The 24362-nt window shown below is 44.6% G+C and overlaps 1 protein-coding gene across 1 annotated transcript in view; it reads right to left on the bottom strand.

The window, feature by feature from the left end:
- The window catches only part of LOC311225643 (roundabout homolog 2), a gene marked incomplete at both ends in the record, with an annotated part of 117249 nt that overhangs the window by 9045 nt on the left and 83842 nt on the right, over positions 1-24362 (bottom strand). Inside the window, 9 exon segments of the mRNA XM_084311026.1 lie at positions 2527-2751; positions 3209-3392; positions 7162-7280; positions 7888-8107; positions 8360-8481; positions 9510-9676; positions 14179-14347; positions 14713-14786; positions 22281-22494. Of these exon segments, the coding sequence (XP_084167152.1) occupies positions 2527-2751; positions 3209-3392; positions 7162-7280; positions 7888-8107; positions 8360-8481; positions 9510-9676; positions 14179-14347; positions 14713-14786; positions 22281-22494 (1494 nt within the window).

Below are 24362 nucleotides of genomic sequence, written 5' to 3'. Positions count from 1 at the left end.
GGAACCAGATATGATTTCAATAAGATGTAATTTCAGGATGTCAGACTATCTAGGCCATCCGAAATTACGTAGCGGTGGGGTAGGTTTCCTTGTTTCATGTGAGACATTGTGCTCTTTTTGTTGTTCGTTGTGTAATACCACTGGTCTTCCCATGTCCTGGACAAGTAACATTCTAACCTGTGATGTCACAACAACAGACAGCTAGTAGCACCTCTTTGACAATGGATGAACGAATGAAGGCGGTGACAATGACAATTGACTTGACGGAGCATAAAATGTTTGTTTGACTACACAACGTACACAGGCTATAACTCTCCACACTGGGTTTGAAAGCAGCACATTGGAAAAATAAACAAATAGCGGGGAGCGAAAACGGTCGTCAGTAAGGTCGATTTGACTTACCGTGATGATGTGATGTGGCTCGCTCTCATGCTGCGGTGAGTTCCTGACGCTGTTATTAGATTAATGTACAGGGGAAAGACGACGTCTCTGTTATCTGTGTGTTTCCGAGGCAACGGGCTGTCAGCGTGCAATCAGACAGAGTTTTGATATTAAAGTTTAGAATGTCCTTCATGCGTGAGCTGGGCCTTGCTGTTGTTGTTAGTACAGAGAGAGAGAGAGAGAGGGACACAAAATAGCCTTCTTCCACACTTTAAGTGATCACAGCGCCAGGAGTCAGGAGTCACCCCCCCCCCCCCCCCCCCCCCCCCCAGCAAGACACCACCACATCACCACGATCAGTCAAATTGACTTTATTGGCGACCGTTTTTGAAGGCAAGCTATTTGTTTATTTCTCAACGCGCCACTTTCAGACTCCAGATTGTAGCTAGCTTACATCCATCGGTCTGATGTGTCGAACTAATTGCTTTCATGCTGCTGTTCAGCCATCGCTCCGCTAGACGATAACACAAGACGATATTGCTATCAGTTCCAAACCAGAAACTGTACCCTTACCCCACAGAAAACCCACCCAGGCTGGTCATGATCAACGTTTGCCTCGTTTTCCAATTAATTCTTTATGAGGCTATGCATTGGTGTGGCATCAAAGATTAGGGAGGGAAGGAGCGTTCTTTTTTTCTCTCATCTCTGGCAATGAGAGGCGGTTGTGAACGCTCAGCAATACAGACCAGACTATATCCAAGGGCACATTTGTATGTTTAAAAAGAGAGATTCAGTGTTATTCCCTTTTTTTAACGCTCGGAATGGAATGCACATTGTGTCGGTTGAACCCGTTAGATCAAGAATCGCATACTGCAAGGTCGTTTTTTGCATGTTTTCGGACGGCCCATGTACGTGCAGCGGTAACAATCCAAATCACTCTGGATGTGAATGTGATGCATACCTCATTGGAAAGTACACAGCTTCTATTGTCTTTACCAATCAATGTACGCACTCAATCAATTATCTTTAGATAATTAGGTTTGAAAATACTGTTCATCAGAAAACTTAAAACAGACGCATATGGGGGGGCGGTCAGGTGGCGTAGCGGAGATTGCGTTCGTCACCAACCCCGGAGACGCTGGATTCACCTGTTCGAATCCAGCTCACAGCTCCGGGGTTGTCACCAGCTTGGCTGGCCGTTCACACTAATACAATTGGCAGTATTAGAGGGTGGGAGAAGCTGGCGGGGTGGGTCCGGGTCGTTGTAAACAGCGACTCCTACAGTTCGGTCGGGGCGCCTGCTAAGCGCGGATAGGACCAAAGGGCGGTAGTGTGATCCTTCCACACGTTACACGCTCTCAGTGAGAGTCCGCGCTGCCAGGTGAAAAGAAGCGGTTGATTGGCTAGACGTGCGTCGGAGGAAGCACGTGGTAGCCTCCACTCTCCCAGACCGACTGTGGGGGGTAAGTGCGCAGCGACCAGGAAGGGGATTGGGAATTGGCATAACGACTAACATTGGGATGGGAGAAAAACGGAGGAAAAAGGAGGGGGAAAAAGATCAATAATAAAAAAAAAAAACAGACGCATATGGTTCTTCATCTGAAGGATTCAATTATTGACAATTAAAGGCGAACACTCAAATAAAACATTTGAATATGTTATTTCCATGGCCTATGACAGTTCAAGCAATATATGTGAACATGAGCTACTCTCCCCAGAAACCAGAAAAGTAAGAATCAAACTTGTGATGTCATCAAGTATAAAGTCAGGAGCTGCTCCGCTGATATAATATATATAATTTTGTGGGCAGTTCCTTTGTTTTCATTTTATATCCAAATTAGCTTTATTCTATAGTAGTGCTCTGAAACAGCTCTGAAACAGAACATATACCTATGAACATATCCCCCTGGGTGTCTCTCGGTGTCATCTGTAAAATCTTTCCCAATGCAATGTCTATGGGGGCAGCCTCAGCCTTTATACTTGATGACGTCACAAGTTTGGTGTTTTAGAACTCTAGTTTTTGGATTTGAGAGAGTTGCTCATTCTCACAAATATTTTTGTACTATCTTACAATAGGAATAACATGTATGAATTCTGAAATTTAGCGTAGTTCCGCTTCAAGATGGCACAAGAACTGTAGCACACCTGCAGGTGTAACGTTATACGCAAAGGAGGTGGTGTAGTGTCCAAGCTGCTTCCTCCTGCGGTGACGACAGTACAGCCAACCACTGAAGCCCATCAGGACCAGCCAGGAAGCCACGCCCAGTCCTGCAATAAAGGCCGGCTGACGGACAACACCTGTGATCTGCTCTGATAGGCTGAGGCTACTGCCTTTCTGTACAGGGACAGAGGACTTGTCCAATGGCAGAGCTGAGCAAGAGAGAGAGAGAGAGAGAGAGAGAGAGAGAGAGAGAGAGAGAGAGAGAGAGAGAGAGAGAGAGAGAGAGAGAGAAACAAACAAACTGTATAATACAACAAACTCCAAGAGAAAAGTCGTATTATAAACAATTGTTTATCATAAGTGGTCTGTAAACCTTGTAAAATATATTCAGTATCATATGTAATAGCACCAGCACAGGTTTACAGTATCAAACCGCTTATATTTATAATTTATATGATCGCATACCGGTATTAACACATTCTCTTAAATAAAAACATAAATCTCGTGAAGGCTTTCGTAAATGTTCCCTTTCCATATAAAAAAGGAAATAAATCAACGTTTCACATAAACATCCCACCTCCTCCTCGGTCTATTCATATCACACTTATACCGGAGCGTTATCTATTATGCATCATCATGACTCATAATAACTCTGTAGTGACTCACCGAGATGCAGGTTGACAGGCGCACTGCGGGTGCCCACGCCCATGCTGGTGACGGCCGCCACAGTCACCCTGTAGGAGACGTCGGGCAGCAGGCCCGTCAGCAGGGCGGACAGCACGGCTCCGTCCACCGTCCGGTTGATCTGGCTGTCGTCCTGCTCCGCGTCGCCGCCCCCCAGGCACCACACCTGGTCGGAAAAGGTCAGCGGGAGAGAGACGGGAGAGGGTCAAGGTTTTCGGAAAACTCTTTTCATACTTGTTCATACATCACTGTTCATACTTTTTGCACATTAACTGCCCAGTTGTCAAAGTCAAAGTCAACTTTATTGTCAGTTTTCCATGTGTGCAAGACATACAGAAGATTTGAATTAGTTAAATATTCCATTCCACTGTATTTGTTATTTTTATTCTAATTAGTGTATATACTTCACCACATCGTGCACAATTGTACAGCCCTGGCCTATTTTATTTTATAATTCTATTCTATTCTATTGTGCTTCTATTTAAATGTTGTTTATATTCCATTTTATCTTATTCTACCTTCTTATTTTATTCTACCGTAATTGTCTGTCCGTTAATGTCGCACCAAAAATGACCAAATCAAATTCCTTGTATGTGTGTAAACTACTTGGCAATAAAGACCTTTCTGATTCTGATTCTGATTCTGAAGAGAGATAAACCGTGCATTCGGTTAGATGAAAACACATTCCTTTTCGGAAGTAGTTTTTCAAGTTTTGTTTTATTTGTAACATATAAGGTGTACATTACAGTGAAATGCTTGGTTCTGTATGAGCCCCCTGAGAATGTGCTTCATACAGTAAGTATGTAGGCGTGATCAGGCTTTCATTCATTCTATTATACAGTACATGATCCCTTCCCCACTACACCATGACTGAAGGTCACCAGGACCAGAAGGGTCCAATTCTATTCAGAAGAAAGAACACATTTCGGCTACAATCCACTCAAATCAATTACATTGCATTCAGAAGTGCACAGAGATTAGGACACATCTTAGGAGACTCACAACCTGTACCCACGCTACTAAGCAACCGTAGCAGGTGGACACAGTATGGTGGCAGGACAAAATAATAGGGACTCTTATTACTCATGTTTTGTTGATTTTCTGGGCACTGCGGACCAATTATTGGTAGTCAATGTTCTCCCCACAGTGAGAACATAATCAGAACTCTCCGTTCCAGCCGACAGATGACCCAAGATCACAGATGTGCCGCTGAAAATCCGATGAGTAAATTGGTTTGCTTTCAGCAGCTGCAACGGTGCCTGTGATGACAGCAGGTATGAAGTGATAATTACGAAATGCTTGGATGAAGATCAGATCTGGTCAAAGGCGGCCTGTGCCCCTCCGCTTGAAAGCTAGAAATTGTGGATTAAAGGGGTTGTTTTTCGCCTGTATTTTCCCCGTGTACAACTGTCATCTCTAATTGACTGTCAGAAGTCAACATCAGAGACGCAGCTATAGAGGAGGCTGGTATAGAGGATCTAGACTTGTCAATTATACCATAGACTTATCTTCTGATCAATATAGGTTTAGTAGTAAAGACAAATAGTACAAAGTACATGTAGTACATGAGTTTGGCTAAGAGGAGTGCTCTCATCGTGGCCAGCTATGAGACACTGAGGAAGAGAAAGAGACAAATGGTCCTATTCGGCATTCTCGAAGGGCTTCGTATTGTAAATTCGTTGTAGGATTTATGTAGGATTTATGAAAAGGCGTGAGTCGGACAGACCGGTGTGCGCCCGTGTTTTCAACAGCTTTCTCTGGGACAAGTCATTGGGGATTGCCGATACTACAGACATCCGTGGAATTAAATAATTATAATGATAATAATGACAATATTTGTATCATTAACAATTACGTATTGCATTTATAGTCCTGACTCAATGAGGCATCGTGCGCATTACACACTGCAAACTAAATAAATAAGAACTAAACCGATCGCTGTGGATATAGCTACTGTATAGTGGAATATACTGTATTAATATGCCATATACTGTCTTCTTCTCTATGATATTATTTATTGTTGGTTTGATTTATTCCTTTTGCTAGAACTAAATAAATGCGTGGAGAAACGTCTTAGTGAGGCAGCCTCAGTGCACGAGCACACACACACACACACACACACACACACACACACACACACACACACACACACACACACACACACACACACACACACACACACACACACACACACACACACACACACACACACAGACACAAGGTCCCACTGTAGAACATGACATATTAGCATGACATCTCATTTCGTAATGTCAATACTGAACTGATTGGCTCTTGACAAGCAATTCAGTATTGACATTACTAAATGAGATGTCTGGGTTTCATCACCTGTGCATTGTATGTTGCTATTGCACTTCACTTCACGGCTGCAGAACTTCTAAGCATTCCTTCAGTGAGTTGGACGTCCCGTGATGATGACCGGGAGGATGGGACCCTCTCTGCTCCGCCCCTTTGCCTCAAATAGATCCGCTATCAGCTCTATCTTTAATCTTTCAAAATGTTCAGTTGCTATCGCATGCACTTACTGTGTTTCACTACACACATGAGTGCATGCTTACCAACTGTTCGCCTGTCTAAGAAGGTAGATCCCCCCTTGAATGGCCCTTCTGGTTTCTCTCCTCCACATTGCCTGTGGTGCATTTTTTCCTATTGCTAGGTTTTAGTGAGTTTTTCCTTACCTTTGCGTGGGATATGTCTGGGAGTGTTGCATTTATTTTGCATTTATTAAAAAAATAAATTGATTTTATGGTGTTTTTGTTTTGTTCTTGACTTATTGTGATGTTTCTTCTTGACTTGTTTAAAGAAGACGTGTCCGGCCCATGGGGACATTAACGTGTGTTGTCGGGCCTTACAAATACATTTGATTTGATTTGATTTGAGCTGAGAACTATTAGGAATGTCTGACCAACTTAAGTGTGTCTGACTCTTAACCACCAGAACCTGCACGGACGACAACGTATGACATATATCGTGCCAGTTAGGGTACCTTGTGTATACTGTTTACTTTTAATCTTACTCATAGTATACGTTCAGATTCAAATTCTTAATTGCCTATATCAATTATAACCGATAGGGCCGCATACAGACCCTCATCTGCACCTTTGTTTTACACTGTTTATTTTTCTCATATTTTTATATTCAGAGTTAATTATATTGTTTACACTGTTTATATTTTCTCATATTTATATTCAGATCAAATTGTATTGCCTATATTTATGTCTTTCTACCATTACCCTGCCCATGCCTGTACCTCCCCTCCCCCCTCCCCCATGCTGTTATAATAATAATAATAATAATAATAATAATCTTCATTTATATAGCACCTTTCATACACGGAGTGCAGCTCAAAGTGCTTAACAGAGACACGTCTTCTTTAAACAAGCCAAGAAAAAAAATAAAAATAAAAAATACATAGTAACACAGTAAGTCAAGAAAAAACAAGAATACCATAAGCTCAAAATAAATGCAAAATAAATGCAACACTCCCAGACGTACCCCACGCGAAGGTAAGGAAAAACTCACTAAAACCTAACAATAGGAAAAAATGCTCCACAGGCAATGTGGAGGAGAGAAACCTTAGAAGGGCCAATTCAAGGGGGGATCTCCCTTCTTAGATGTCGGTGATAATAGTGTTGCATGTTGCATTAAAAAGAGGCGAACAGCTGGTAAGCATGCACCCATGTGTGTAGTGAAACACAGATGAGTGCATGCGATAGCAACTGAACACTTTGACATTTTTTATATAGAGCCGATAGTGATAACAACTGAACATTTTATAAGATTATGTTATGACTCCCGAATTTCCCAAAGGTGATCAATAAAGGAATATCTTGTGTTGTCTTGTCTTGACTCATATTATCTTATCTTATCTTATCGTATCTCTGCCAGTCAGATGTGGCTGCAGGCTGTAGTCTCACCTTGTACTCTTGGATCATACCACTCTGCAGCTCGTGCGGGGGAGGCTCCCAGGATACGCTGATGCTGGTGCTATTGCTGAGCTGTACCACTGACACGGCCTGGGGGGGTTTGCTTAACACTGGCGACACAAAAATAAAATAATAATAATAATAATAATGTGAGGTTTCAGAAAGCTACAAAATGTACCAGATTTTTTTTAAAGTATAAAAGGATTATTTTTAGTGCAGTGTCAACAGTCATAAAACATTTTTAATTGATCTATGTCAACCCCCCCCCCCCCCCCCCTCTTTTCTTGATCATCGTTTTTGTCCCGAAGGACGCAACAGTTCTGATTGGAGGATCAAGAAAAGAGGGTGGGGTTTGACATAGATCGACTACTCCAAAATGAACATGCAGATACATTTTTAATGACAGCTGACACTGCACTAAAAATGATTTACTTCTTCTAAGTAACTTAGAAAAAAATCTGTACACCAGTTCCACACGATTAAAATCAAATCAAGTAAATCTGAGGAGATGAAACACCTTTTAATTGTAAACTTCTTTTCTTTCTCATAAATAAAAATAGAACATTGGGTTGGCCAGGCAGTGTCATTTATTGGCTCACTATGAATAGTAATACCAAGCAGAGCTGCAGTCTGCCTTCACTAAAGATGCGTGTAGCGGGCCTACTTCACTGTCGTGTGGCCGGGACAAAGTCCCAGCTCTCTCCCAGCGGTCCTCACCTTCCTCAGGGGTGCGCAGCAGCACAAGGAGACTGTCGAGACCCTGCAGCTCGTTGAAGTAGGGACGGACCTTCACCTCGTACTCGGTGTCGCTGTGCAGCTCCGTCAAGACGGTACCGTGTTCGGGCGGAGTGGCCTCCACGTCCTGCACCGACCAGGCGCTGCCCACCGTCCTGTACAGCAGACGGTAGCCCTGGACGTACCGAGACGGACGGGCCACCTGGGGACACAGCGCAGAGAGAGACACGATGGAGAGACACGAGAGGCAAACAACCCTGCACCTGATGTTCGGCAGCGGAAACCAGGCTGTGTTATTATCAGTTTTACAATCAATTTGTGCCACGTAATGTAGATAATAATTACGGCACTTTCGTGTTTGAAGATCAGAGTCTGAATTACATGCTGAAAGGTCAAGTCTCAAATTGGAATATTTCCCCCGGTAGACGTTTTCTTTTTCTTTTTTTTTACTCACCGTCCAGGAAATCTTGGCGCTGGAAGGAGAGAGAACCACAGGCTTCTGCAGGTGAACAGACACCTCCCCGAGTTCCTTCTGCACCTGTCTGTGGTCCACCCCTTGCTCTGTAGGATTCCCATCTGAAGCACAGCAGAGGCCGAGAAGCACGCTTTTACAAACCACGTTGCCTTGGCATCGGTTTGTACTCGCTCATGGAGAGGCGCAGCAAACACTGGTATTTGTTCATTTTTTAAGTTCATTCTTATTGGTAAGGTACCTCCTCCTTATACTACATCATTATTGGAATGGAATGTTGGAACCTATGGAACCCATTCTAGTGACTGGCTGGTCCTTAAGGTCCTCAGAGTTTCCTCTGAACAGGGTCTATCTGCATTTTGCTATGATGCCCCTCTGGCTCATGGAATGAACTCCCAACGGTCCTTAAAGCTTGATATTCTCCCCTCTGCCGCAGAGTTTAAAACCTTGATCTCCAACCTTTGTCAATCAAGTTGTACGTGTTTGAATTGATTTGTTTTCCTTACTTTTGTCTCGCCTAATTGTCTTATTGTTATGATTTTATGTGTGATCTTACATGCCTTTTAATTTTTTTTACTTCTTCCTGTATGTACACTCGACGTGACTGTAAACGCGGGAAACCTCAGTTGCCCTTGGAGTTTAAATAAAGGTTTGAAATGGTTCGCCTCCCTGTTCGAGCCCCGCTCTCCACATTGCTTTCAGTTTAGCTGGTCGTCCGCACTAATACACATTGGCAGTATTAGGCGGAGGGAAACTGATGGGTGGGGATCGGGCGTTGTGGACAGCGACTCCTACAGGTCGGTTGGTGCGCCTGCGCAGTAGAATCAGGAAGCGACGGGGGCGGGGCCCCTCCAAAGCCCAGACCCCTGACGCTAAAAGATCGAGCCGCGCAGGTGAAAAGATGCGACGGCTGCTACCTCGAGTATCGGAGGGGACTCGTGCTATGTATGACTTAGTCCACATTGCAGCCGGCTTGTGGGAGGCATGAAACAGCGTTCAAAGACAGGGGAGGGTTGAATTGGATGATACAAAAATTGGGATGGGATAAAAATTGAAAAATGGGAGAAAAAGTGGATCCAAAAAAAAATAAAGGTTTGAAATGAAAAGCCGTATAAACCGTCTCCACACGTACCCTGTGTCCTGACCGGCTCAGAGATGGGGCTGGGGTCGCTGAGGCCGTAGGAGTTGACGGCTCGGACGATGAACAGGTAGACCGTGTTGGGGAACAGGCCGAGGACGCTGTGCTTCTCCTGCTTCACGTGGTCCGCGACCGTCTGCCAGGCGCTGCCCACCGATTGGCTGGGATCACAAAACAACATTATATTTACATTGCACATTTTGTCATTCAGCTGACGCTTTTATCTAAGTTCTGTGCAACAGGTCAGCAGGAAGGGTAGAACTCTTTCAGCTGAGTAACAATGTTTGTCAAACAGTGTTGAACTTGGGTGCTAAGTACAGACTTGAGTGCATAGTAGGCAAGACCTAATTTTTTTAGCATAGTAGGTAGTAATATAGGCAAGGATGATTATTTAGTGGCAAAGTGCATGATAGTAGAAGACAGTACGAAGGTTAGCGTGTTTTTAGTCATCGGTGGAAAATTGGTGGTGGCGTTTTCGGCTGTCGGAAGCCTAACTCAAAAGGAAGTCAAAGATAACCATGCTTTTGTCCAGATAATTCACATGCACAACTGTGACTGGGTAATTGACAGTCTTTTTTAAATTATATTTATTTATTCGTTTTTTTCTTCCATTTCAGATATTGATTGAAGAAGTGTGTTTTTAGTCAACGACGGGAAATTGGTCAGGGTTCGGCCGTCCTGACTGTGGTGGAGCGAGGACAGAGAATAGCCGGCTTCTCTTTGACGACCCCCCCCCCCCCCCCCCCCCCCCCCCCCCCCGGTCATGGGTTGTCAAACGAAGAATGTGAAGAATCCACTAGGAGACAAAACAACGGACCAGTAATATTTGTGCTGTTTTTTCTTTTCTTCCGCTGAGCACAGATGTTCTGCTTCCAGCCACGCCCTGCTTCACACTCACACACACAGTCAATGTACCCACTCACACCGGGGAGCTGCCCGGTACCGCCACAGTGTGACGTGGTTTGGCCACAGAGCAGCCTGTCAGTCGTGGGTCAATAGTCCTATAGTCACATGGGCAGCTGTACACAGTCCAGTAAGGAGGAGACCGCGGCTGTAGGATTGTGCTGTTGGGAATCCGATTCCTGTCAAACACAATGTGAGCTGCTCTCTCTCTCTCTGCCTCTGGATACAGCAGGCTGACTACACTGTAAAAAAGAAAAATAGTATTCACTGTATTATTTTACAGATTACTTTTGTTTTTCTACTTTAAGTGTAAATGCCATACAAATACAGTAAATTACCTTTAATAAAAAATATTAACCATTAAATACAGGTTGTAACCTCTGAATTGATTTAATAAAAGATTCTCTCTTTTTTTTTTTTACAGGATTAGTCCATTGCTTAATTGTCTTGAATGTTAAATTACATTTAATTATATGTAAAAACACCTAAATAAACAAATCTTTCTGTAAATTAATCGCTTTTCCACTTTTAATTTGGGTATTTTACTGTAATAGTAAAAAGTTTTTTGGCAACCGTTTTTTTTTATACAGTTTTTCTTTTTACAGTGTACGGCAGACTGACTACAACAAGCCTCCTACAGCTTCCTCCAGACAACGCTCACTCCTCCTCTTCCTCCTCCTCTTCCTCCTCCTCTTCCTCCTCCTCCTCCTCTTCCTCCTCCTCCTCTTCCCCCTCCTGCTTTCTCTCCGGCGGTTCTTCAGAGCAAACCGTTTGAAGGGGGTGACCAGGAGAGTAATTCCCCATCTATCTCTATTTAAAACCAAGTGAAGCTGCAGAGAGAGGCCTCTCTCCCATGTAGAAACCTCCCATTATGTATTCTGCATCCATCCATCCATCCATCCATCTATCCATCTATCATTTCTCCAGTGTGACTCACTGTCTTTTAGTGCCCAGAGAGGGTGCAGTGCTTAAGTGTGTGTGTGTGTGTGTGCGTGCGTGCGTGCGCGCGCGTGATAGTCATGTTCCATACCGTATGAACAGATAAAACCATGCCCTATATTCTGAACGGTTGCCATGTGTGCAACTTATATAATCACACACGACAAGATAGAATAGAAGTGGCAAGACACTGAATCTATTTTCTAATCATCCATTATATAACCATTCCACTGTCAGACCAAGCATGTTCAGTCTAACAATGACTCAGACGTGTTCGCTCTAATGCTGCTACCAACACCCCCCGATGGTGTTGCCGTCTGCGAGCACCTCTGCGAGAGGTGTTCACTTTAGAGGTCTAGGCAGGCCGTATAGGTTTGATTATAGCCTGGAGAGGGAATCTTCTCAAATGTCAAGAGCGAGAGTGGACCATTTCCCAGCGAGGTAACCTTCTGTATAGTGTGGTAGTGAAAGGGGATAACAGGGTACGTAGGCTTTAGTGGTGAGAGGCTTTCAGACGACTGGTCTCACTAGGAGTATAGGGTCAAGCAGCCGGGTCTTGTTAGTGTTGTTCAGTGTCTGCTGCTTTTGCTATTATTGACAGCCGCACAGTGAAGCGGATGCTACATGTTATTGGTTACTGTCTGCCTAATTGGGTTGTGTGCTTTAACCTGGTTGGCCTTTGAGTCCATACTGTATGTACAGTATGTACACAGTCACAGGCAGGTCTCTCCATGTCTCATTGCATTTGCAACGTTTATGTCCCTTGGCCTGTTTGCTATGGATGTGGACGCAAATGGGCTAACTTATTCAATTGTGTGTGTGTGTGTGTGTGTGTGTGTGTGTGTGTGTGTGTCAGGGTTTCCGTTAGAATTTTTTTTTGCAGGTCTGAGTGTCCGGTAGATTTCAATCTACCGGACAAATGGGATAAATTCCGGTCAGAGTTTATTGAGCTTAAAAACAATTGATAGGCCTATATAAAGAATGACATCAAGGCATTTATAATATTTTAACTTAAAACTAGACTACTTTTGCGTATATACAGTCATTAATATATTCCAAATAAAATAAGTCCCTCGAGACTGCGTGCTGCTGCCGACTTGAGGTGTCGGTGGGCAGTCTGCCCGACCTTAATAAACAGCAGTCTGTTATAATCACATTTTTATGAGCTAACGAATTCCGTTATATTGGACATTTGTATTAATTATATCAAGCGAAGAACTGAGAAATTTGGCAGAGAGACGGCAACATTATCGTGGGTTTGCGCCGTGATGTATATCTCCACCTCCCAACGACTTGGTGCTGCTGCTCATAATGTCCGGTGAAAATAATTCCCTCTAAGCACAATTTGATTATTTGAATTGTATTAAAATAGGCTAAAATTAAATAGCCTATGCGATGAACGAAACAATCATTACATTTGTCGTTGCTTCACCAAGCAGCCGGTCAATGACATCCTGTGTCAGCGAGCTGGCAGCTGATATATTTACGTGAAGCATGGAGCAGGAGCAGACAGAGCAGAGCAGCGGTGTCAGCAGCGCCCCCACCCAACAGCTGAATTGCCAATGGCTGAATTGGAGTACTGCACCCTGCCAAGCCATGCTTCACGTAAATATATCAGCTGCCAGCTCGCTGACACAGGATGTCATTGACCGGCTGCTTGGTGAAGCAACGACAAATGTAATTGTTTCGTTCATCGCATAGGCTATTTAATTTTAGCCTATTTTAATACAATTCAAATAATCTAATTGTGTTTAGAGGGAATTATTTTCACCGGACATTATGACCGGAGAGATTAGATATGTCGGACTTCACCAGATTTTGCCGGTCAAATACCGGTAATTACCGGCTAACGGAAACGCTGGTGTGTGTGTGTGTGTGTGTGTGTGTGTGTGTGTGTGTGTGTGTGTGTGTGTGTGTGTGCGTGTGTGTGTGTGTGTGTGTGCATGTGCTGCATGTGTGTCCAGAGCTGCTGAGATGACCACTGGAGTAATTGTCCAGTTCTTTCTCTCTCTCTCTCTCTCTCTCTCTCTCTCTCTCTCTCTCTCTCTCTCTCTCTCTCTCTCTCTCTCTCTCTCTCTATCTCTCTATCTCTTTCTTTCTCTATGTTTCTCTCTCTCTCTCTCATTATGGTTGTCTGCTGCTACTGCAGTGTGTGTGTGTGTGTGTGTGCGTGTGTGTGTGTGTGTGTGTGTGTGTGTGTTTCAGAGTCCTTCACAAATGCTCTGTTTCACTTTGGATCACAGAAGAACCTCCTCTCCCTCCAGCCACCACGAGTCACCTCCAAGATTGTAATGGCTCTCACTCAGAGCCCGGCCGGTACCATCGACCGACACGGGCGTATTACCGATATATCCGAATCAGCGTTTATGTTACAGAGATGTATTTAGGGTACTGTATGCAGTGGTCCAAGGTGATCCACACTTTTTTTTTATTATAATAAAACACAAGATAATTATGCCCTAATGAAACCTAATCCCCTTGCCGCACATCTATGCTAGAAGAGAGATGAGAAGGGGGAAGAGAGGACGGTGGTGATGACCCAAAACCTATAAGGAAGACCACCCTCAAGAGCCCCCAAGGCTTCACTCCGCCCAAAATCCAATCCCCCTATTTATAATAAAAACACAATATACTTGGGCCCTAATGATAAGGATACAGTGGTCAAATCATATATATATGTGTGTGTGTGTGTGTGTGTGTGTGCGTGTGTGTGTGTGTGTGTGTGTGTGTGTGTGTGTGTGCGTGTGTGTGTGTGTGTGTGTGTGAAAATGTCTCCTTTTGATTGACACTCAAAAAGCGATTTTTAAGGAAATCACTTCACCTGAAGGCCTCTATGATGTAGGATGTGACGGCCGCGCCGCCTTCGTGGGGATTCGACTGCCAGGTGAGGGTGACCGCGCTCCTGGTCACCTCGGTGATCACGGGCTTCTGGGGCGGCCCCGGGAGCTGTATGGACTCAGACACCCTCGACACTTGTGAGCCTCCGTCTTGTTGAAGAAAAACAACAACAGCAACAACAACAACAACAACAACAGTAAGACATGAGTCACACACAGCCCGACAAAGTCACTCGATGCGGCGAAGTAATGAACCGCCATTTGTCCGAAGCCGCGGAGAAAAACAAGTGTGAGTGACGACAGCCTGCGATCTGGAATTTCTGAGTTACAGCGAGGAACAGCCTGTCGTTCCTTATGCAAGACGTTGTATAAGGGTGACAGAATGTTACGCGTGTGTGTGTGTGTGTGTGTGTGTGTGTGTGTGTGTGTGTGTGTGTGTGTGTGTGTGTGTGTGTGTGTGTGTGTGTGTGTGTGTGTGTGTGTGTGTGTGTGTGTGTACTGTAGTAGTAGTACTGTACCTCCGACAGTCAACATCCCGTTCCAGCTGGACTCCCCTGTGGTGCTAGATATCACGCACGTATACATCCAGAATCTGTCGCCTAGAAGAAAATAAACAACAATGTATAGTGAGTGAATGCTTTAGGGGGAAGGGGGGGGGGGGGCAGTGGCTCAGGAGGTAGAGCGGTGGTCTGGTAATCGGAAGGTTCTATTCCCGCGGCGTGTCAAAGTGTCCTTGAGCAACCCCTAATTGCTGCCGATGAGCAGGTCGGCACCTTTGCATGGTCGCCGATTGCCTCCGTGAACTAAACCGACACAACGCAGACACATCACGGAGATGGAGGCTGATAACAATCAACGACAGGCTGAAACCCTAATTATCTAACGGATAATTATAACCTCCGCCGTCGGTGTGTGAATGTCTGAGTGGATGGGCGAATGTTGTAAAGCTCTTTGGATAAAAGCGCTGTATAATAGCACCGTTTACCATTTTATTTACCATGTAGGCTTTAAAGGAAGGAGGTACTGTATAGTATAGTTAGATACTTTAAGAGTTAAAGAGTTAAAATAGGGGAGCTCCCGTAGCTCACCGCATATCTCGGTGCTATTTCTGCGTCGGGGAAAACCGTGCTCGTCACGGATCTGGGGGACACGAGTTTGATTCCCGGACCCGCCGTCATTTCTCAGAATGTCTTCCCCTGCTCTACATCCCGTTTCAACCTGTTTCTGTCGGTCATGCTTGACCAGAAAAGTGATAAACGCTAAAAAATTAAGTTTAAAAAAAAAGAAAGTTAAAATAGTAAATTGTATATTGTATCGTAGTGTATATAGGAACCAGTTTCTCAGGAACTTAGCATGTCTTTTTTTACCATGCATATCTTGTGTCTTACCTATTTTCTTTTTTCTATGCCTATTTTATTATTGTATTTTGCACAATCAATGCGGGCATGACCACCCACATTTCACTGTATGCCCTCGTATGTATGTGACAAATAAATCTCTTGATTCTTGATTCTAGTGACGGTGGGTTTTGGATACACCGAGGCTCACTGAAGGAAGCCGTATATCCTTTTTATGTAGTTCTTACTATTTCTAGCAGAGCGAATCCCCCCGGACTTCCTTGTTCCTCACTCTGTTACTGTCTCTTTGTTCACGGCTTCGCTCGCTGCCATCCTCAAGTTCGAGCTGAGAAGCGATGAATTTGTATTTATTAAATGCAACTTTGTATTATAGACGTCGCTCTAAAATGTGATCGTAAAAGTGAGTTACAATTACGAGGTAAAACACTCTGTATTGGGACTATGCATTGCGACAACATCATTATGTATCAACATCAATTTAGTTAGCTGTTAAATTAGGCGTGTATGAACAAATGTGTGGGCATAGTAGTGTACAGTTAAGTATTCTTCGCTATTTCAATTCAAGTTAGTTGATTATTGTATATTGGATTATTGTATATTGGAGCTTGTCTTGTATTGTGTGTGTGTGTGTGTGTGTGTGTGTGTGTGTGTGTGTGTGTGTGTGTGTGTGTGTGTGTGTGTGTGTGTGTGTGTGTGTGTGTGTGTGTGTGTGTGTGTGTGTGTGTGTGTGTGCGTGCGTGCGTGCGTGCGTGCGTGCGTGCGTGTGTGTGTGTGTGTGTGTGTGTACTAAGTCTCTAGTCCTGTCACACTCTATCACTGCCTGTCTACTCTCTCTCTCTCCTCCTCCTCTAATTACAGGCATGGAGTCAGGTGTGTGGGAGCCAGAGGAGCAGCTGATTGACACCTGCCTGCTCATTGTTCCACCTATATAGACCTGGCTCAGATGTCATCATGCTGTCAGATCGTAACTTCGTGTTTTCCAACCTCTACCTGGCTCCTCTTCCTGTTCTCGTGCCCCAGGATTCTGCGTATGACCTCCGCCTGTCTGACTACCCTTCTACTCGCCTACTCCCTGGACTGTCTGAGAACCTGGTTCCGTCTACGACCCCTCGCTTGTCTGACTACCCTGCGCCACGTGAGCCCTGGACCGTATGAGCACCGCCTTCGTCTATGACCGACACCTGCCTGATTACTCGACCGTCGTTATAAATAAACTCACCCGTCTTTTGGGTTATACACCGAGACCTGTCTGCGTTGTCTGTGTTCTGCATTTGGGTTCAGTACGTCTAGCCGCGACAAGTCCTTTGTCCTGATTACTTGTAACGTTATATATTATCATGTAAGTATTATGTCTGTCTGTCTGTCTGTCTGTCTGTCTGTCTGTCTGTCTGTCTGTCTGTCTGTCTGTCTGTCTGTCTGTCTGTCTGTCTGTCTGTCTGTCTGTCTGTCTGTCTGTCTGTCTGTCTGTCTGTCTGTCTGTCTGTCTGTCTGTCTGTGTGTTTGTGTGTGTGTTTGTGTGTGTGTACGAGTCCTTCGACCTGTTTACTTGTAATGTCATGTTATGATGTAAGTATTGTGTTGCACAGTCACAATGTACGCTCTTTTTTGGACCACAGGAAGAATAGTTACTGCAATGCTGTAGCTAATTGGGGATCCTAATTAACTAAACTCAGCGGCAGTGGCCATCACAAGGATAGGAAGGGAAAGGAAACTCCTCCTAAGAAGCGAAAAAAATATGTCTTACTGTCTTTACTACTATGTACTAGGCCTGTCCCCGACTAAGGATTTGATTTTTGCAAAAAAAAAATCTAAAATTGCATTCGACAGATTGGCAGTCGACTACGGCTCTTTTCAATCGATTAGTCGACTATTCGACTAGTCGAGGTCAGCCCTACTATATACTATGATACTATGCCTATACTAGTACCTACTATGCTGCTATGTCTACAGTATGCTGCTATGCACCCAAAGTGAAGCACTGAAATTCGACACTGCCAGATGGACAATATCACTCAGCCGTCGGAGGTGTACCCCTCCTGCTGACTTGCTGTACACAGTTTGTAAGGCCCTCTGGATAGGAAAATGGAAATTACTATAATGTGAATGTAAATTAAACTATTTATTCGCCAAGTACATTTACATATTTAGTTTTACATTTAATGTACATCCAATTTGTATCCAAAGCGACTTACAAGTTCTTTTTTTTTTTATCCACTTTTTCTCCCATTTTTCTCTATTTTCTCCCATCCCAATTTCGTATCATCCAATTCAACCCTCCCCTGTCACGGACGCTGTTTCTTGCCTCCCACAAGCCGGCTGCAATGTGGACTAAGTCATACATAGCACAAGTCCCCTCTGGTACTTGAGGTAACAGCAGTCGCATCTTTTCACCTGCGCAGCTCGATCTCTCAGTGGCGAGGAGTAACGCGTGGGAGGCTCACGCTGCCCCCGACACTCCCTGATTCTACTGCGCAGGCGCACCAACCGACCTGTAGGAGTCGCTGTCCACAACGCCCGATCCCCACCCATCAGTTTCCCACCCCCTAATACGGCCAATGTGTATTAGTACGGACGACCAGCTAAACTGAAAGCAAATGTGGAGCGCTGGGCTCGAACTGACGAGCCCAGCGTCTCCAGCATTTCGTGGTGAGCGCCTTGCCCACTACGCCACGTAGCCGCCCAGCGACTTACAAGTTCTGTACAACAAGTCAGCAGGACGGGTACAACTCTGGCAGCTAAGGGTTCGTCAAACAGCGTTGAATTTGAGTGCTATTAGACTTGAGTGCATATTAGCATAGTAGGTAGTAATATAGGCAAGGTAGATAGTAGTATGCACTTAGTAGCAGAGTGCATGCTAGTGAAAGACAGTACAAGGTTAGCATTTTTAAATCTTAATTATTTTTTTACTTTCTCATTTCAGATATTGATTGAAGAAGTGTGTGTTTTTATTTGTTTATTTTGTATTTTTTTAAGCGGCTGGGTGGCGCAGCGGACATACTAGTCCAAGTCTCTAGTCCTGTCACACTCTCGCTCGTCACCAACGCAAGAGACACCGGGTTCGACTCCGGCTGTCGGCGTTGCCTCCGGCTTGGGCCGGCCGTCATACTAACTCATTGGCAGAGTTAGCGGGTGGAAGTCGATGGGTGGTAATCTGGACGTTGTGGACAGCGACTCCTACAGGTCGGTTGGGGAACGCCTGCACAGCAGAGACAGGAAATGGCGGGGGTAGTGTGAGCCTCCCACACGTTACACCTCGCCAATGAGAGTCCGCGCTGGCAGGTGAAAAGATGTGACAGGCTGCCTCCACATGTATCGGAGGGGACATGTGATGCCTACAACCGACAACCTACCTACAACCGACCAGTGGGGGGCATATGCGAGCAACGTTCAAGACAGGGGAGGGGAGAATTGGCACGGCAAATTGGGATGGGAGGAAAAATTGAAAAAGAGGAGAAAAAGTGGATACAAAAAAATTGTTTTTAGTCAACGACAGAAGATTGGGTGGGTTTCGGCTGTCCTGACTGTGGTGGGTTAACCGTCTGTAGTGTGGTTGTGAAAGGTTAACCTTCTGTAGTGTGGTAGTGAAAGGGTTAAGAAGTGGGGTAACATGGGCTGACTTTGGCAGGTTGTGGACTTGAACAAAAACAACAAGACGGGCAGGAGCACTTGGATGGTCCCCGGGCGTGGCTCACGCCACAGCCCTCGTCTACTCCCGGCTGCCCTTGGGGGGGAAGGACGACGGGATGGGTTAAGCGCAGAGGAGTATCGCATCGGCGATCCTACAGACAATGCATGCGTGTGTGTTCCGGTGTGTGTGTGCCGCTAACATTGAGTGTCGTTGCATGCCAATTAAAGACCTCTGCGACAGGTCCTGCATTATTATATTATTATTAGTGCTGTCAGGCGATTAAAAAAATTAATCTAATTAATTACAGGATTTGTAATTAATTAATCTAATTAATCGCATTTTAATCGCATAACCATTTTATGCCTGATATTCTATATTATATAATCATATTTCAAATTGCATGTGTCCGGATGGCAGAATTCAGTACTGTATCTACAAAACCTTCTGTTTAATCATCTTCCATCTATTAATTTGCTTAGATTTTTCAGGTCTGGTCAATTTGAGCATGGTGTTATTCACAGTCAAAGATACAAAAAAATGTATTGATATTCTCATTTGGTTCATTACAATTTACTCAAAATAAAATTTTCATTCAATCAATCACCGCGCAGATTGATTGATTGAATGAAAATGTTATTAACAGATTGCAGAATGGGTACAATACAGTACGGCACACAATTGTTAAGGGGATGCAGACCAGGGAATCCATTCTTTGTGGATCTAGCCCACAGTATTTCTGACACTGGGAATACATTCCCTGAGATAGATCTCCCTAGAATCAGATACCAAGAACATGCAAATGGACCATATTAAAAAATAAAAAAAGTCTGTAAATGTGTATTCTACATTATTATGGAATGAATGAGATACAAAAAAAATATTATATAAAAAAAAAAAAAAAAAAAAAATTTTTTTTTGTAATTAATTTTGAGTTAATTTTCATAACGCGATAATTTGCTGTGTAATTAATTAATCTAATTAACGCGATAAACTGACAGCCCTAATTATTATATTATTATTATGAACCCATCCTAAGAATTCAGGGGGCAGACACAGTCGAGCCTCCCGGGAGACCAACTCTAGGTCTAACGCCGGTGCCTTGGCGAAGGGCAATGGCAGGGAGAACGCATGCATGTCTTTTATGGTGTGGGAGAAAACCGGAGCACCAGGAGGAGGAAACCCCTGCAAACTCCACACAGAAAAGACCTCCCGCTTGTGGTTCGAAACCCGCAGGACCTTTTTCCCGCGAGGCAAACGGCACTGACCACTGCACCACCGTGCCATGTACCAGCTTCACTGTCCTCCGCGCTCTCTACCTGGCCTTTATCTACACTGAGCCCTGTTCGCCCACATGCTTCACTGGCGCTAATGGTGTTAGCCCACTAACCCTGGTCTGGCAAGAAGCCAGTCGTACCCCCCCCCCCCCCCCCCATCATCAGACCATATATGAGATCATTCACTGCAGTGCTGACCTCTGGCTGACAGACGCGCGGCCAGCATGTGGGCAGGTGAACTTTCTCTAGACGACTCTTAACACTGCTGCTGAAATATTGACAACGGGAGGGGGGCTTTGGTGGGGGGGGGGATATTTTTAGTGCCCCATTCGTCATCTCCCTCTTTTTCCTCCTCCTCTCGACTCTGTGCTTAATGCATTTCTTCTGTTCGCCCCCCCCCCCCCCCCCCCCCCACCGGCCCGAGCCATAACACTCGCCGAGCGGCACACACACACACAGCGTGTCGGAGAGAAGAAAAAGGGCCACGAGGGGGAAGCGAGGGGAACGCAGACACCAGGCCCCCCGGGCGGCACGCGGGAGGTTTAATAAAAAATCCGCTCGATCATTAATCGCCTATATAGGCAATAGTCAATTACCGCAGATGATGCCCCTTTGCGCCGCTATCCGTGCACTCGCTAACCTTCCAGGTGAGGCGGAGAGGAGCACAAAGAGGCCACTGGCTGCTCTCTCTCGTCACAGCAGAAGGCATTAGCATTCACAAACAAGCACCCTCATTAACATTACAATTACACACTGCATGGGCACATCATCGTGCTGCATGGAGATATGCGCCGCCAGAGAGAGATTGCTTTTTAAAATTCAGCTTCACCTTGATTATAAAAATCGGATGGATATAATATAACGGATAAGGAACGTAGAGCCTCTGCCATCTGGGCCGCGGAGAGCGTTCCTGTAGAGAGAGAACCGTACAACGAGAACATGATGGATGACAGTTCTCCGCTCATTTATCCACTAAAGTATTAAATCACACTCCTATCTGTGTCCTTCTCAATACCTACACACTACACTACGTGGATGATTAACACCAGGGGCGGAGCTTCCTATAGGTGACATAGGCGGTTGCCTAGAGCGCCACCCAGAGGGGGGTGGCAAAAACTGCGCCCAGCTAAAACTATTAAAAATTGTAATTTAAACAAAAAAAATATCTTTTGACATTGCCTAGGTCCGGCCCTGATTAACACACACACACACACACACACACACACACACACACACACACACACACACACACGCACACACACACACACACACACACACACACACACACACACACACACACACACACACACACACACACACACACACACACACACACACACACACACACACACACACACACACACACACACACACACACAATTGTAATGTTTATTTATGTCCACATAAACAGAAGTACAAGGAAGCCTCATACAAAGGACATAATCAATGCGAGTGCAATCAGAAAATGATGAAGAACAGTCAGGTACAAGGTGCATGGGCGGCAGAATAAGCAACTTCGATTGCCGAAATCAGGAACATTGTCCAGACTGTTCTCCACAAAATCATCTTGCACATCACTACATTAACGATGGCAGTTACGACAGGTGCGGTTGTTTACGTTTTTTTTTACAAAAACAACATTGGCGTTCAGCCAGCGGCAGCTCTGTGCTGCCGACGCGGAATCTCACACACACACACACACACACACACACACACACACACACACACACACACACACACACACACACACACACACACACACACACACACACACACACACACACACACACACACACACACACACACACACACACACACACACACACACACACACCTTTACAGTAGCGATCCGCAATGTCCCATTCTCCATCAATGTCATCCGGGGCTTGTCTCCCAGAATTCTCTCTCCGTCCTTCTCCCATGAAATCCTAAGTGAGGCTCCACCAATGGCGTGACACTGCAGTTGGACCGTTGACCCCACAGGTACCGTCTGATTGGCCGGGCCTTGGCGAATGATAGGCGGGACACGGTTTGAAGGGCCTATAGGGTAGATGATGAAAGAGGCAGAATATTATTATTATTATCAATTGACCCTGCAACTGAGTGTAAGAGAGACACTATACAGATGCACACTAGAGATATGGCTCTTCGGAGGTTCTATAGGCTGTAATCATGGGGAACCTTGGTTCTATGTAGCACCAACAGGGGTTCGTCTAGCCCTTGTGCCTTGTTAAGTAACTGACAGAGTTGTCACGTTAGTGCATGAAAAGATTGCATCACGTTCAAGGTCATAAAAAACTTAATTTGTAATATTTCGTTCCAATTATTTTTTTATGAATACCACTATGAACCTAACTCAACATATCTATCAAAGATTCCAAATATTTCCATTTGTAGGGTTATGGTTAGGGTTTGGGTTGGGGTTAGGGTTGGGGTTAGGGTTAGGGTTAGGGTTGGGGTTGGGGTTAGGGTTAGGTTAGGGGACTGTTGAGCAAGTGTTGGGGTGGGCACGGGCACAGGGATGAGATTTTACCTTCTCCTAATCTTTCTGTCTGGGTACACCTAACCCTAACCCTAACCCCCTAATGGCAAGAAATAAACCACTTTACGGTTTGAAAGCTAATATTGTTAACTTTTGTGTTAGAGGGTTTCAAAATCTAATCTTTTCAAATTCTGTGAATATATGGAAAATAAGCAAACGGACACAATTTCATGACATAATAATCAACACAGCCATCGTTGTACACAGAAACACAAAAAAATATAGGCAAAAAAACACAAAATAGTCGCTAAGGGGGCAGAAGAGCTAGACCAGGGGTTCTCAAAATGTTTCATGAGCGACCCCTAAAGACAGAGGAATGCCGTTTCACAACGGAAACATGGCCATACATAGACATACACAGACATACATAGACATATATAGAGATACACAGACATATATAGAGATACACAGACATATATAGAGATACACAGACATATATAGAGATACACAGACATACATATATAGAGATACACAGACATAAATAGACATGCATAGACATATATAGACATACACAGACATAATGTACATAAACATACGTAGACACACCTAGACACACGTAGACATACATAGACTTACGTAGACATACATAGATAATATTTAGACCAAATAATGATTATTAGTTATAGTTTCCCTTCTCAGGCAATTTCACATGATAAAAAAATCATGGGGTTTACACTTCAGAGTTCAGATATTCCTTATTTTGTCAGAAAAAGCATTCATACCAAAGATTATATACATGACAATTTGTATATATCTCCGCGACCCCCCCTCCCAAAATAAATCATCCTACGACCCCATGAGGGGGGGGGGGGGGGGGGTCCCAACAAAGAACCACCTTTTGGTATTGTATTACATTTTTGTTTTGTTTTTTTCAATCAAATGGAGACCATTTCCTCATTAGCACAGCAGCGGGCAGTTGGCGTGCGTGAGGTTCAAACACACTACTCTGTTGTCACTGCCTTCTATCCCGTAACTCAAATCCAATCAAACTGATCTGTAAGGCCCCGACAACACGCGTTAATGTCCCCATGGGCCGGACACGTCTTTTTTTTATCCACTTTTTCTCCTTGTTTTTCTATTTGTCTCCCATCCCAATTTCGTATGATCCAATTATTCCCTCCCCTGTCTTGAACGTTGCTAGACTATGCCTCCCACTGGTCGGCTGTAGTGAGGATAGAAGCCTTGCATCACGTGTACCCTCCGGTACACGAGGAGGCAGCCTGTCGCATGTTTTCACTAGACAGCTCGAACTCTCAGTGGCGAGGAGTAACGCGTGGGAGGCTCACGCTGCCCCCGATACTTCCTGTTTCTGCTGTACAGGCGTCACCCAACCGACCTGTAGGAGTCGCTGTCCACAACGTCCAAT

This window comes from Notolepis coatsorum (assembly GCF_963971535.1).
Source record: "Notolepis coatsorum genome assembly, chromosome: 1".
NCBI classification, from domain to species: Eukaryota; Metazoa; Chordata; class Actinopteri; order Aulopiformes; family Paralepididae; genus Notolepis; species Notolepis coatsorum.
This window is presented reverse-complemented; position numbering and strand designations above follow the sequence as displayed.